At 48.2% G+C, this 14,492-nt stretch overlaps 6 protein-coding genes across 6 annotated transcripts; 4 read left to right on the forward strand and 2 right to left on the reverse strand.

Annotated features, from left to right (window-relative positions):
- Positions 1 to 2,262: 2,262 nt before the first annotated feature.
- EV420DRAFT_1576924 (ribosomal protein S11-domain-containing protein) lies at positions 2,263 to 3,375 on the forward strand. The gene is made up of 5 exons (XM_060474515.1): positions 2,263 to 2,362; positions 2,504 to 2,672; positions 2,723 to 2,943; positions 3,039 to 3,298; positions 3,356 to 3,375. The coding sequence occupies exons 1-4, from the start codon at positions 2,360 to 2,362 to the stop codon at positions 3,063 to 3,065; spliced, it is 420 nt and encodes a 139-aa protein (XP_060324580.1). The 5' UTR covers positions 2,263 to 2,359; the 3' UTR covers positions 3,066 to 3,298; positions 3,356 to 3,375.
- Positions 3,376 to 3,462: 87 nt separating this feature from the next.
- Positions 3,463 to 5,665, forward strand: EV420DRAFT_1726476 (glycerol-3-phosphate O-acyltransferase; the record flags this gene model as incomplete). Its single annotated transcript, XM_060479831.1, has 11 exons — positions 3,463 to 3,584; positions 3,635 to 3,678; positions 3,731 to 3,925; positions 3,981 to 4,105; positions 4,157 to 4,167; positions 4,217 to 4,372; positions 4,421 to 4,513; positions 4,567 to 4,891; positions 4,942 to 5,080; positions 5,136 to 5,148; positions 5,207 to 5,665. 11 exons carry the CDS (start codon positions 3,463 to 3,465, stop codon positions 5,553 to 5,555), a joined length of 1,572 nt encoding a protein of 523 aa, XP_060324581.1. The 3' UTR covers positions 5,556 to 5,665.
- Positions 5,666 to 6,685: 1,020 nt separating this feature from the next.
- On the forward strand, positions 6,686 to 7,184 carry EV420DRAFT_1649374 (uncharacterized protein; the record flags this gene model as incomplete). The annotated part of the gene is made up of 4 exons (XM_060478300.1): positions 6,686 to 6,787; positions 6,845 to 6,898; positions 6,955 to 7,072; positions 7,123 to 7,184. 4 exons carry the CDS (start codon positions 6,686 to 6,688, stop codon positions 7,182 to 7,184), a joined length of 336 nt encoding a protein of 111 aa, XP_060324582.1.
- An 890-nt stretch (positions 7,185 to 8,074) lies between these two features.
- Positions 8,075 to 8,476, reverse strand: EV420DRAFT_1649375 (uncharacterized protein; the record flags this gene model as incomplete). The annotated part of the gene is made up of 2 exons (XM_060478301.1): positions 8,075 to 8,384; positions 8,430 to 8,476. The coding sequence occupies 2 exons, from the start codon at positions 8,474 to 8,476 to the stop codon at positions 8,075 to 8,077; spliced, it is 357 nt and encodes a 118-aa protein (XP_060324583.1).
- A 3,041-nt stretch (positions 8,477 to 11,517) lies between these two features.
- Positions 11,518 to 13,107, forward strand: EV420DRAFT_1576939 (uncharacterized protein; the record flags this gene model as incomplete). Its single annotated transcript, XM_060474516.1, has 5 exons — positions 11,518 to 11,674; positions 11,725 to 11,932; positions 11,987 to 12,046; positions 12,099 to 12,188; positions 12,238 to 13,107. Coding segments are annotated over exons 1-5 (1,004 nt in total), but the record flags the coding sequence as incomplete, so codon positions are not given.
- Positions 13,093 to 14,479, reverse strand: EV420DRAFT_1315067 (uncharacterized protein). Its single transcript, XM_060468647.1, has 3 exons — positions 14,274 to 14,479; positions 13,515 to 14,221; positions 13,093 to 13,458 (listed from the first exon to the last, which is right to left on the reverse strand). Exon 2 carries the CDS (start codon positions 14,201 to 14,203, stop codon positions 13,565 to 13,567), a length of 639 nt encoding a protein of 212 aa, XP_060324585.1. The 5' UTR covers positions 14,204 to 14,221; positions 14,274 to 14,479; the 3' UTR covers positions 13,093 to 13,458; positions 13,515 to 13,564.
- Positions 14,480 to 14,492: the final 13 nt, after the last annotated feature.

Consider the following 14,492-nt stretch of genomic DNA (forward strand, 5'->3'; position numbering starts at 1 on the left):
ATGAGGGTGTCGCCTGTAATACATGTACATGTAAGAAGATTGAAAATTTCCGTCGACGGGATTAATGAAATGGAACCTATACGGTGTAGAAGAGGCCCCGGACGTGGGTGTCAAGTCCTGGGATTCGAACGCCACAGTCGTGTTGAGTCAGGATACATGTGTCGAAGGGTCATTAATGTGGCAGGAAGAGGCAAGTTAGATGTACATATCCAAGTTCAAAAGGAGCACCGGTTATTGGTTGATGGTGACGTCAGAGTAGTAAGGACGATATGCGGATCTCTCATAGATGGTACAGATCTTTCGTGAGTTACAAGTATGGTACAATTTCTTATTTGCTAGTGGTACAGATTGAGATATACGACTTCAAGCTCATCCGGAGGTGGCATGTGCGCCGTCATGTGGGGCCTATGGACCGTTAGACGGGAATGGAAACGGGGAAGGAGAAGAATCAACGTACGCTGGCAGACGAGACGCCGAGCACCTGCGCGATAGCGGTGAATTCGGTAGAGGTCGCTTTGACTTTGCCGGTACAGACTGCTAGATGTCAGCGAGTATTAGAGCAGATACGGGTATAGCTACTGACTGTCGATAACACGCTGCTCGGAGTCGCCGATCTGCGAAGGCGATAGCGGCGTAGGAGATACCTGTGTTCGTGTGGTGAGCAGGTGGAAAGTGAGGTGATGAGGGAGTAGTACGTACCTTTCCTCTCCTTTGCAGCAGCGAGCGCGGCACACTGGGGGTTGGGAGCCATGTTGAGTGAGGGATTGGGAATGATGGGGAAGAGTGTTAAATAGCCTGGGGTCGAGAGGATCTGATGGGTGAAGGTGTGATTGCTTATCGATGGCCTGGGGGCGTGACCAGGCAGAGTATTCGGATCTAGGCCGTGTGTAGGTTACCGGCACGGGAAGTGGGTAAAGACGAGTATCATTCAGCTAGACTGTAAGAATGGATCACGCTGAGAAACAATTGGATTCCATATCCTAAATCTAGGTGACACGGGGTGGTCAAGCGTACATATGCCGGTGGGTGCATGACTGTTACATCGAGGATTCAGGAAGGTATAACGGTTCCGATTTGAATTTGTAGGATGTTATCGATGGCCAATGACAGAGCTTAAATTTCAGTTAGTGACCAAGAGCGGGATAGAGGAAAGGATGTCGGGTGACCAACACTGATGTAAGTACTTTACTTGGCTCTTTCAATACGTCCTACTATGAACTAAGTGGGCGATCTATTCTATGAGCCTTTTCAAGTTCTGACATTCGAGTCTCGACTATGGGTTGTCGTAACAATGATCATCAGGAAGAAAGGGAGGGAGACGAAAGCAAAGATAGAGATGCATGCACGGCAAGTGTAGCGAACAACTTTCGATAAACGTGTTTGTACCTTAGGGTATTAGAAGCAAAAGCGATGATGTCTTGCAGGTAGTCCGCGGGGTTGAATACGCGAGTTTCCAACGTGCTTGTGCAGTTAACGGCAGGCAGCAGTTGAGCTAAACTGCAGGGGTCCACAGGAAAGTCTTGCGTAGTTTAAACTACACCAAGTCAGGAGTTAGGGGCTGAGTAAGATTGATCCCTCATGATCAAATTGATGTCGAGTCCGAGTTATCGTGACCGTAGACATTCAAATCGAGTACACGAGCCAAGCAGAGATAGGAAACTTTCTGATGGATCACGATTACAGCGAGGACGTGTTGCGTACTCCTAGGCTCAGAAATGTGTGATATGTAGAAAGAAACTCAGTGTGGCGTTGGAACAGCCCGAGATGCCGTGCTATAGGCCAGGATGCTCGTTCAAAGTCCAAGGTTTAACCCAGTCTGTCCACGGAAGGAAAGAGACCCTTTTACATTCGCTGATTGAAAGGTAATCCTTGCATCGAGGGTGACAAGTGTACGTAGTCCGAGTCCCGGATATCATCATCGGTGCCATGAGAGATGAAACGGTAATGACTGAGAAATATGGTCTAGAAAAGAGAGACACCTTGAGCAGACAGACATCCGTAGAAGACCTGTCCAGTTTCATAGGAGGAAATGAGAGAATCAGAGAGCTGTGGCCGTAAGGCGCGTTTCCAATCAGAGGCAGGATTGAAAGGGGAGCGACAGGATGGTCAGAGCAGAGCGTCCTGGTGGTCTGGTCGAGCCCTAGAAATGAGCTGTGCATGACAGTAGTAGCACAAAATTACTTCGTCACAGTGAGGGCGAATCGCCAAGGTCGTCGCACTCAGGAGCTCTTGAACGCGCCTCGTGTGCCACATTTAGCTGTTGTGCTTTGTTTGCCATCGCTGTCAAGAGCGCCGAAGAAGTTCTTGCGACTCGTCCCTCAAGCCATCCTCAAGCCCTTCAACTCGTCCATACTAAAAAATGGTATGTCCTATTCTTCCTCTAATGCGGCCGGACTGCGTATGCCTGTATATTTCTTGAATTTTGTGGCATTTTAAAGCTCAGGAAACGATGGATGGCCCGAAAGTAGTTTGGATGACGCTGACTGACCTTTGATATTTCTAGCCTCCCAAGAAAGTCAAGGCACCCAAGGAAGAAGCCACCGTCTCGCTGGGACCTCAGGTCGCTGAGGGCGAGCTCGTTTTCGGTGTTGCACACATCTTCGCCTCTTTCAACGATACTTTTGTCCATGTTACGGATTTGTCGGGGAAGGAAACCATCTCTCGTGTTACCGGTGCGTATTTTTGCATTGTTTTATTGTTCTGATGACTGAAGGCGGTATAGGTGGTATGAAGGTCAAGGCTGACCGTGATGAGTCTTCCCCCTACGCGGCCATGTTGGCGGCCCAAGATGTCGCTGCACGGTGCCGTGAGGTCGGATTCACTGCTCTTCACATCAAGCTCCGTGCGACTGGCGGAACTGGCACCAAGACCCCTGGTCCTGGTGCACAGAGCGCTCTCCGTGCTTTGGCCCGTGCCGGAATGAAGATTGGGCGTATTGAGGATGTCACTCCCTGTACCCACTGACTCCTACCAGGCGCAAGGTCTGTAACAATGATTATTCTCTTTCTTGATGTGTTGCTGACTAGGGGACTGATTAGGGTGGTCGCCGTGGTCGTCGTCTCTGATTGCCTTTGGGCCTTTCGTTGGGTACTACACCTATCAAAATGAGCTGGTTGTTATGATTGTATGTAGATGCTCAATTCATATGTCGCCGTTCGACGCGCATCAGGTTTTCTTTGACCTGCCCCGCGGTCGTCACCTCATACTGTGATGTTTATCGAAAAACTTAAGACTGAAATTGACTGAAAAAAAGAGCCATTAATTATCTCCATGTTTTTATTTGAGTGTCCCTGTGGCTGTACTTTCGGTATTTCTTTTCTTCCTTTCTCACCACTTCTAGGATTCAGCTTTGCAGTGGTGACACGTATGTCAAGAGTTCCGTTGCTGGGGCAGCGGTGGCAACGGTGACGGCGGTGATGTTTTCACATGACTGGGTCTCAGTTTACTTGAACGACGACAACCATGACCTTGAAACTCGTGTATCGCATCCTTCGAAAATTGTCGGACTGGACAGTCGACGGATTCTACTCTGAGGTATACGTCGAAGGCGCAGAGAACGTACCTAAGGATGGACCACTTATCATGTACGTAGACCTCCATATATGCTCCCTTCTTGCTGAGAAGGACTTCACAGTGCCGCGACGCATCACAACGAAATTATCGACGTCGCCGCCCTTGGTGTGTCGCAGAAGTTCTTGCTTTATCGCCGTTGCTGAGCATGTCATTGCAGCTGTAACAATACCCTATCGACGTCACCTCTGTTTCTGGGCAAAATCCACGCTTTTCTCCAACCCCATCTTTGGTTCTATCCTCGCTTCGTCAGGCGCCATCCCGGTTACGCGGAACCCAAACCGCGACGACGGGACCTCCAAGGCGGTGTTATTCCAGTCGACTACGGCAGTAATAGCCAAGGGCGAGGTGGCTGGTGTGTTTTCGGAGGGAGCGAGTTATTCAGAACCTACGATAGTGCAAATCATGAGTGGGACAGCAGTGGGCAGCCGTCGAATATACGAGGTGGTGCAGGGAGCACGCGAAAGACGAGCCTGAGCTGGTCATCGTTCCCGTCGGGCTGGTGTACACGGACAAGGACACGTTTAAGAGCAGGGTGAGTCGCGAAATGCTTCATGTTGGCTGGTAGACTCATTAGGAATCGTAGGCGCGAGTACAGTGCGTTGCGTTCCGGTATTCTGACGCGTGTACTTACACGCGTACACAGTTATGGCCCTCCCATCTCTATGGCAGATTACACCCAAGAACTGTTCGATATATCGCCTGGTGCAGATCCTAATGATGCCGGCTATGCAGTCGTACACAACATATCCAATCGAATAGAGAAAGAGCTTTTTGATATGACCATCAATGCCAATGACTGGTGAGGAATTTCATTCACCTCTACCTACACCCTCACGAGTAACGCTAGGGAGACGTTATTCGCAGCACAAACAGCTCGTGCAGTCCTTTGGGGAGACGATAAAAATGTCGACTTGAAGAACTGGAGAGCAGTTTCACAGACGTAAGCCCTCTTAAGTCTGGGCGAGTATTTCATCTCAGCATTATACAGGCTAGTAGACCTTTTGTCATACCATCCCACCGCAGAACCACCCCCAGAACCCATACGACTTGCCAAAGCCTTCTCTCGTTGAATATTTCTCTCTCCTGCACTTACACTGGTCTCTCCCACGCTATCCTTGAGAGCGTCATTCCTTCTACCTCGCATATTCCGTCAATACTTCCGTCTCTGAAAACTGTACTCCTCTTTCCGGTGGCGATACCAGCGATGCTGCTTCACATCCCAGCATGCATTATGGCTGAGCTCACCCTCAAATTGTTCGCGCAAGAGGATGAGTGGGAAGGGTTTGCACAGTATCGTTCCGTAGGCGGCGGTATTGGGGTGGGTATTGGTGTCGCTACGATGTATCACTGGGCAAATCGTTTTCTGAGGGGAGAGAGAATTTGGCTGTTCCTGCTTTCGAATGGATGAGGCGCGCTGTCAGTGCACGTAACGGGAAGGTCGGGAAGGTCGTATCTTTCCTTGCCTTCGGGTGGACGATGATCAAGTGGTATGGGCTATTTTCTGGAGGTAAGATTGATTTTCACGTCAGTAGCCAGTTTTATATTAATATTTTTCTCCATAGGTATCCATCAAAGGTATGAGATCCTGTTTTTCCTACATGTCGTTGACAGCAGACTTGAAACTAGAGCAAAGACCCTCCTCACGGACAGTGCGGATCGTTCTGGGAATTCTTCTCCCTCCCTCCTCGTCTCTGAAGGCGGAGATATACAAGAAACTCCCACCACCTCCGCCATCTAACGCATTTATCCGCCGGAGGAGAGACGCAGGAGGTTTATCTGCTGAATTCTGGGACAAGAAGGAGAAGGAGGCAGAACAGAGTCGTCCTCCTCCCGTAGCCTCAAGAAAGTTGGTCAGACAATTGTTGGAACAGAGGAAGGAGACGATGGGGCAGTTGAGCAGGACCCTCGTAGAGTTGGAGGGTATGGAAAAGTATTCCGAGAAGATAGGCCGACTAAGGGAGATGGGTGCGAAGATTAATTAAGCAGTTCGGTTCGTCTGTCCCTGGTGTAATGTTTAAACCAAACCGAAACTTGATACCAAGCTGATGTGAACCACCTTTGAAGGTTCCTAAAGCAGGTTGTATTGCGGGGATCGTGGATGTCGAACAATAAGGTGGTGAATTGCGATCAAGGATTCTTTGGTCAGAGGACTCCTCTGATTCTCGGACGGCTCTACTTTTAGGTTTGCTAGCATGCTGCTATCAAGCTAGGTGTGGGTACAGTTCCGCGCGAGAGATCGGTGTATGAGGAGGGCATCCGTGCCTTTCGGGAAAGATTTCTAATGTCTGGTGTGCGTGCATCACCTGCTTTTAATGACCGAAATCTTATCACTAAGAATAGTAACTATTCGTTTTGCCGAGCTATAGTGGTGATTTAATGGCAGTTTCCGTTTATCGCTAGCCGGTGTACGAGCGTACGTGCATGTACTTCGATAGGGTATGAGCATACCCAATCGCTGGTCATCAGTACCAGGCTGTCATGATGTACCTCATCAGATAAATGCACTCGAGATCAGATGCACCAATCCCTCAACATCACTGTCACTGATGGTCATCACAGCAGGTATAGAAATGCTTGATATATTTCCAGTGTAACATACAATCTAATACAGGCTAATACAGGCAATCCGAGTTTTGGCGGTGTCGTCGCAAGCAATGAACAATAAATATTGCTTCTGGCAATATCAGCATCCCCGAAATCGAGAACAGATGTGGAGATCGTTGAGGATCCTTAATTACCTCGATCTAATCTATCTCGATCTACGCGGCAAAATATTCCTCGCTGAAAACCGAACGGTCAGCACCAGGGTGCCCAAGGAGCGAGAATTCGCTTACCGGTCCGGAGGCCGACACGAAGGTGGGCAGCAGGTTAAGTATAACATGGTATAGAACAAACAGCTAAGGAACGCGCATCGTCCAAATTTCTTGACCGATTTCAGGCAGAACTTGGTCTAACTTGGTAAGAATGACTCTGTGTAAGTGGGTGCCGCCGTTCAAGCATGAACTTAGCGTCGGGTCAACTTCTTCCGTCACACTGCCACGCTGCTCTCCTTTCTATCTCAATCATCATGTCGAATTCAACTTGCTCAGACTCCGACTCAAGCGCCTCTTCCATGACCTCAGGGTCAGATTCGCTCTCTCGCTCTAATTCTGAATCGGCGGCTTCATCCGCGCCGGAAGAGCACCTAATCTCGGTTGACTATTACAATTGGGGGGTATGTACCCCTAGCTCAAATTATCTATGCTAGATTCTGATGGAGTCATCTTCGCAGCTTCGCATTTTCGCAGCCCGGCCTAAGATACCTTTGGAAATCTTTGACCCCTCGGTAAGACCCATGTATTTCTGCTCTCAAAGGTGTGGGCTGATAAGATATCGCTCCAGGTGGATCGCTCAATTCGGGATGCCCGCGAGAAAGAATATGCAGCTGAGGCAGAGGCCGCGATGAAGGAGGTGCTCGCAGAATACAAGATATGGCTAGAAGAACATGATCATGAACTATGTATGTCTTGATTGATCATATTCAACTCTATCTAATATTCAGTTGATTAGGGGAATGGTACATGAGTTGTCGAGGAGATGAAGAACCAGACTTGACTTTTGAAGAACTGTGATGCCTTTCTCTGTTACATTCAATTGTACATTAATTCCACAGCATACATCAATTTAGAATTGTCACGTCTTCGCGTACCCCTCTTTAACACGCTGATGCCCCCTATGCAGATGCATGTGTAGCAGCAGTGTCCTCTGGAGCAGGCTTGCTTGCCCCGTATCTTGAGCGGGAGTGCATAGGGTGGCGATACTGAGAATGTTCAAGCGGTTCAGTGGGTTGATGGGTGCGTATGTCTCTCCGCTTTTCTTTTCTTCCTTTGCTGACTAGGCATCCCATTCAGTTCGATTCCTCCGCGAACTATTTATTCGTTATGTCAATGGTCCAGAGAAGCTGTCAAAAGGTCATTAAAAAAACCGCTATCGACTATGTCCCACTCGATATCATTAAATTAACGCTGTAGGGCGATGCCAAACCGCTGTTCAAGACCCCTCCAATATATGGGTGATCACCAAGCAATGACCAAGTATGAAACGGGACAGCAGAGATTTTCGGACAACCCTGACATCGGTGGTTGACCCTGTGAATCTCAGCGGAACCGCTCTAGATGACCACTCGCAATCTGCCTACTGTGATAGATTCTCCACTTTCAGATTAGCGTGCGTACATTCAAATCTTAAACGCATAAAACCCTGAAAAACCCTGAAATTTCGTATGTACTAGGCATTGAACACCGGTAGATACTGATCCAAAGGAGAGGAATGGAACGAGGGCATTTGTCCTAGGGTCGCGACATATTCAACATTACTGAAAGCGAATGAAACCTTGGAACGCAAAATCTCACCTCAACCCTACGACTACGTTCCAACTGTCATCTCTCATACGGAGGCGCACTTATTCACTGTAAAACGAACAGTCAGGTTTGGGGCATTCAAGATAGTGATGTTCAGCAACTCACAGGAGGGAGAGGGTGATGTCGCCGTTAACCTTGGCCTGGATGGCAATCTCCACCTCGAGGTTCAGGTCCAAACGGAGCTTCAAAGCTTCCTTGGGTGCGACGGCGCCCTTGTTGGAGCGTCCGACGAGTTGTCCACCAGCGACGGAGGAGGTTTCAGCAGGAAGAGAATTTGGTAGCGGTTTCGGGGGCAGACATGTTGGTGCTGAGGATCCTTGCAGAGATTCCACTCCTTTATATGATTCGAGCGGGGGTACGGGTAACGTTATGTTCGCTGTCCGTTTGCCGTCGGATGCTCGATCATAACGACTGCCTGGATGGCCTCGAAGGTGAAGAAGCTTTCCTCACACCAACCAGTCCTGTTTCGTAATCGACTCTTCCTTCGGGAGAAGGTGATTCATGAACGATGATATGACGGTGTCGGATGCAGATGAACATGAACACGTCTGGAAGAGACTCTCACAGTGCCGCGGTAAAATTATACAGTGGGCGATTGTGGGTCCAGGCTGATCGTGAGAATGACGACTTCACTTTCTTGTGACTTGTCACAACATCCTTCATTGTTTCCCACCACTCGCAGCCTTTTCCTCGTCCCGCCACCGGTGGCTTAGCTCGTGCCCGATTGTTGTCAATTCTCACAGAACACCAGCAACGACCTTGACTACCAGAAAAATATTCCGGAAGATGTCAAGCAGCCCTGAGTCTGGACCAGACCTTTTTTTTTGCAGAGGCGTGATGAGAGGGATGTTCCCTACGCCTAGAAGATCCGGATTTTTGACTCGTGAGCCTCAGTTTTGCCTTGAGGCTTGTAAAATTTCAATGGTTTCTTCTAGTTACGACATTGCTTTTCTCGTAAAGGCGGAGGCTCGGAATTTATCAACGCCACTATGCTCATGCGCTTGTGTCTTACGATGCGTTGGCGGCGATGGAATTACGGACAAATTGCGTGACCACAGAGTTCGGCGGTTTCGTGGACCACGATGAGTACGAATGCGAATAACGCACTTCATGGCACCGAATCTAGCTGGTCATAGTACTAAGATCTCTATCTGTAGTGCCCATGATCGCCATGACTAGGTGACGTTTGACATGGATACCGTATACAACCACGAACTTGTTATTTACAGACCCCAGCGTTAGTGAATTGAACCGCCACGAAATGTATCTAAGACTAGACAGATGATTGACGGTTAACCCCAACGTCGACGCTAAACTCAGGTCAGCAGTTGGAACTCATGAGATGCTACTTACTTATCTTCATCACTTAACTGCATGTAATTCATGGATTGTCAGTAAACTTAACTCCACGATTGGAGAACATAGTCTTTATACGACGCAACTGGGCGTGTTAGTTAACCAACAGACCCTGGGTAGGACATTACACATCCTAACCTTCTTATGAACTGCTGCAGTTCCTCCCTCCGGGCTACCAACATGGATGTCACCCGGATTGCAGGTATGATCATTGCGCTGGGTTGGCTAGTCACGAAGTCCTTGGCCATAACGCAGCTATTCAGATACCACAGAATTCTGTTGCTCGTTTTTTTTTTCATCAGATAATCCGAGTCTTCAGCTCGATATACACTGACCGACAAAAATAAAGAAACACGTGGTTTTTTTGATTGGAGTCGCAATAGCTCCTCAACGCTGCGATATTTTTTCAGACTTTCAGTGAGAGAAATGTAGCTTAATTGATGTAGTTTATTGTTAGAAAAAGAATGAGGTACATACATGAAAAAAACGGTGAGATATAAATATATTAGCCAAGAGTGTCATTTTTAGCAGTGTAAGTAAAATGAGAAAGCAAGATAATTGACCTGATGAAAAGTCCAACAACCTAATATCTAGTATGCCTGCCCTTTGCCAATATCAAGGACCTCACACATGATGGGATACTACCATATAATGCATCGCAATACTCTTTTCCAAGTGCAGCCCACTCCTCCTGCAGAACGGCAAATAATGTGGCAGTTGTTGTTGGGTGATGTGGTCTGTTGTTCAGACGATGTTCGAGAGTAGCCCAAGCATTCTCTATGATGCTTTGGTCAGGGCTGTTTGGCAGCCAGTCCATTACAGAGATGTTTTGGTTGGCGAGCCACTTTTTCGTAAGCCGAGCTGTGTGCTTGGGGTCATTATCCTGCTGAAAAAGGACATCATTGACTGAGAGTTCATAGTCCTGGAGGGTGCTGAGAAGTCCTTCATTAAGTATCTGGCAGTACTGGACAGCATTCATAGTGCCTTCCACCAAAATCAGCTGTCCGAAGCCCAAACTTGTCATGCATCCCCAGACCATCACCCCCCCACCTCCATGCTTCAACTGGGGCAACACATTATGCACATCTAGTGCCTCACCAGGACCCCTATGACACCACTGCACTCCATCCGACCCAAAGAAGTTGAATTTGGACTCATCTGAGTAGAGCACAGTATCCCATTTTTCTGCTCCCCATTCTGCATGTGCCTCTGCCCACACCCTTCGCTTCCTAACATGAGCCTTCATGAGCATTGGTACCTTCCACCTCTTGTAACCCTTCAGGCCCTCATCTGAAAGCCTACGCTGCACAGTATGCTCCAAAAGATGGTTGAAATACCCCCGTTGAATGTCAACCACTGTCTGGCAGTCATGACTATGGATTTTTCGCATGGCAAATTTAATATCTGTATCATCCATCTTGCATGGGTGGCCTTGCCCTTTGATGCGAGCATAGTAGTTCTCCTTCCCTTCATATTTGTGGCCAGTTTTGCAGACAGTAGAGCATGAACATCCAACGACATTGCTGATTTGAGTGCAGGTGTGGCCTTCATTGAGGAGAGTGCAAATGCGGGCTGCTTTTGTAGGGGTAATAGGCACATTTGGTTTGCGAGGAGGAGGTGAATACAAGATAGGAATTTCAGTGCAATCAGCCCTGGTGGTGGTTCAGATTCAAGCTGATTCTGACGTTGATGTGATGCCATTACATCATCAAAATTGGCATGTGGTTTCACAGCCCTCTTACTTTGCTCACTGACTAGTATTTTTGTCTCATTCTTTTCATGATATTAAACTACAGATATCAAGCTACATTACTCTCACTGGAAGTCCAAAAAAATATCACAGTGTTGAGGAGCTATTGTGACTCCAATCAAAAAAACCACACGTTTCTTTATTTTTGTCAGTCAGTGTAAGGCGGTGAATGTGATAATAGTAGGGCCGAGCCCAATGATCGCAATTCTAAGAAATAGGCCGTTCTTTATTGCAAAGGATCCGATAGACCATACCAGGATGAGGAAGCAGACCGGAAACACTGCAAGCCCGGTTATATCCTCATTGGTGTTACTTATAGTTAAGAGAGCTGACGCTGCCAAGTATTTGAAATCGGGAACGTCAAACCCTAACCTCAACGCGGTCACATGTTTGAGGTGCTTACCAAGACACGCGCTTCTAGAATTGCTATTTCCACTCCTTGCCTTCTTACCACCATCTACGACTGGCTCGTAGTACTTCTCTCCCATTTGCTCCCATATATCTGCATATATTCACCATTTCATTCTCTTCTACATCTTCTCTCACCATGTCTGCTTGCAATCATGCCATTTATTCTGCAAGGTCGACTATAGAGGCTAGTTGCCTTCTCTCCCATGACATACCCTAACTAACCCCTTTTACTAGTCTCTCTTTTCCTTCAAGGCAGTCGTTGGCCTTGGTTCCACATTCCCCTTCAACCTTTCTACTCGTGAAGAGACCCAAATCCCTGTCGCCACTCCACCCATATCACGCTCCAGAGCCAAATTCTGCCTCAATTCATCTTCTTCCGACTCTCTACCTTCTGCTTCATCCCCCGTTTCTCCACGTTTACTCCGTCGTCCTTCGAAGTCAAGTAAGTCGTTTCGTATCAGGAGCAATTGTGGCCTTACCAACGGTACCCCGCTAGGGCTGTACAAAGGGATAGGCTTAGGTCACCCGACTTCCAAAGGCGCACCTCTTGATGAAGGCATGAATTTTACATAATGATGCTTGTCATCTTCTGACCGAAGGACTTACAGTGGCTATGCCTGCGTCGAAATGCGGGGGCGTCTCAGACACTGGTGTGTTTACTATGACATCTGGAGGAAAAGTGGCCTCTTCCATTAGAGGTACGTCTGTGTCGATCAACAACCCTTCAACGTCTGACGATGGCTGTAGCTTCAGGTTCTGATCTTGAACGGTACACCGGACTGGGTCTCGGCGCCCCCCCTACGAAGAGTAGAGGCGTTACTCGTGGCGACTTCGGTGCCTCTCCACGACGTAACGAGAGCAACGCTATACCGGACGTGCCATCCACTTTTCCTGCAGAGCTTCGGCGAATTTCTCCCACAAGCTCTGTAACGAAACGACACTCTTGTAAAGATCCAGCTGGCCTGACTTTCGGGCATCCCTGCATCCATCATCCCTCCGCACTCCATCGCCACCGCCACCATCACAGCCGTCCGGAATGGGCATGCTCACGTCCTCGCTATCCATTTCTTCTGAACTCTGTCGTCTCACATCCCAAAGTTCACCGCAACCCCCACGACAGTCACAGCCTCAGCCTCGTGCTCGCGCTCGTCGTCTTTTCTCATCGAAAATGGCGTTCGTTACCCTTTCCAAGTTCTCGAAGAGGTCACTCTACACCATTCCAGAGTCGTCAACAGGTTCGCCGGATCAGGACCATAGTAGTTTTATTAGGAGGGAAGAGCGGTGTAGGGATGGAAAGGCTTTGGAAGGGAGGGTGGTTCCCTCATTTGGGCAGACATTATTTTGAGAAGATCGAGTTATATCACACCTACAAAAACATAGGAAAACACCAGAAAAACACACACATACGATTTACTTATTTACTTATACATACATATACATTTTCTTCATCTCTTACGCATTACCAATGGTCACTGGTAAATTATACCGTGAGGATATTATAGTCCCATGCTTGGGCATGGGAACGTGGTGTCGGCCGACGCAGAACAATTGTTTGGAGAGTTCATATTACTTTTCATGCTACTATACTTTGAAAAAATTTGTGAACTGACAGTGAGCCTCAATGATAATTTTCTACATATGGTACATACTATTAATACACATCCGAGAGACTAAAAAAACATACTAATGGAGAGACATGGTGCATATGACAAGAGATAAGTAGCATATGAGGTCTGGTTGGATAAATAAGCTACAGAATCGGATTAGAACGACCCAAACAAGTTAAAAAATGCGGACACCGGCTCCATCGTTTATGATAGAAGACAAAGTTAAGGAGGGGAGGTCCGGAAGGAGCGAGGAATAATTCATGGGGTCGTCAGCGGCATGATAACCCAGGTCCGGGCCAGATCCCCATTCATTGTAAAGGCTTCCATCAAGTTGATCAGTAATCATGTCGAGGTGAGAAGGCTGTAAGTGGTCATAAGCAAGCTTGTTCTCGTAGTGGAGATAGAATCATGACGAACATCAGGACGATATAACCTCGCCAAGAACTAGCCAAGGTCTTCGTTTTCATTCATAGTGCCGAGCCCCCAGTCTGAAGAGTATCAAGCTCGACGGAGGGCAACGAAGCAGGAGGTGTAGGATGATAAAGGCTCGGCGCCAGGTACATAGCCTGGATGGGGGAGATTTCCTTCTCGTTCCCGTTTGCCATGAAAGGTTGAGTTGGTTCGCTGATGGGAGACGAAACCTGGACTGTAGACTGAAGAACCTCAGGCGCCGTGGGGACTGAGCTCGGAGGAGCGTGGCAGAACCTCTGCGCATCCAGACTGATTTGGGTTTGCGACGCGTTAATCTTCATGCGTCCATGCGCTTTCTTCCCACCTTTGGAGCGGCGAGGGCTGTATTTATATCCAGGATGTTTGCGGGCATGCTCTTCCTTCCTGCGCCTGGCGAGATCCCTGTAGTGGGCCTTTCTCTTCTCGGGAAGCTCCTTCCACGCTGCGGCAGCCGATATGCTGGCTTTTGTTTGTTCCCGTGAGAGAAACTTCCCGTCAAGGGACAGAAATTCCGATCGGAATATAAAGAAGCAGTTCGATGGACGGGGTATGTGAGGTTCATCCGACTGGGTGGTAGGAAGATGGAGCTGGGGAAGACGCATAGGAAGAAATGGGCGTGGACGCATCCGTAGACGGAGTTCCAGCTTGGGAGCCATTGAATTCCAATTCAAAGCCTTGGAAGAGAAGTCAGTAAGAGAGATCGTACAGTGATCGAGCAGTACTGACTGTACGCGGACAGAGTGTGAGCCATAAGGACGCGATTTTTCGGGGTCAACGAGGAAGATAAGGTGCTGCAGGTGTATAGGACGTATCCCTGGTGGTAGAACTGGTCAAGTTGCGTTGGGGGGGCCCTCATTTTTCGCGGTCCTTTGACACCATCTTGGCAGGTTACTAGGTATTCCCTTTTATGGGTCGTTAGTAGTACGTGAGAGAGATGTGTCAAGG

This window comes from Desarmillaria tabescens (assembly GCF_030435595.1).
Source record: "Desarmillaria tabescens strain CCBAS 213 chromosome Unknown EV420scaffold_60, whole genome shotgun sequence".
Classification (NCBI taxonomy): Eukaryota; Fungi; Basidiomycota; class Agaricomycetes; order Agaricales; family Physalacriaceae; genus Desarmillaria; species Desarmillaria tabescens.

Bases quoted from the DNA above. Each gene is read 5' to 3' on its own strand.
- EV420DRAFT_1576924 (XM_060474515.1), top strand. The intron at 2,673-2,722 runs GTGCGTATTTTT...AAGGCGGTATAG, and splicing joins AACCATCTCTCGTGTTACCG to GTGGTATGAAGGTCAAGGCT. The intron at 2,944-3,038 runs GTCACTCCCTGT...GGGACTGATTAG, and splicing joins AGATTGGGCGTATTGAGGAT to GGTGGTCGCCGTGGTCGTCG.
- EV420DRAFT_1315067 (XM_060468647.1), bottom strand. From the start codon at position 14,203: ATGGCTCCCAAGCTGGAACTCCGTCTACGGATGCGTCCACGCCCATTT.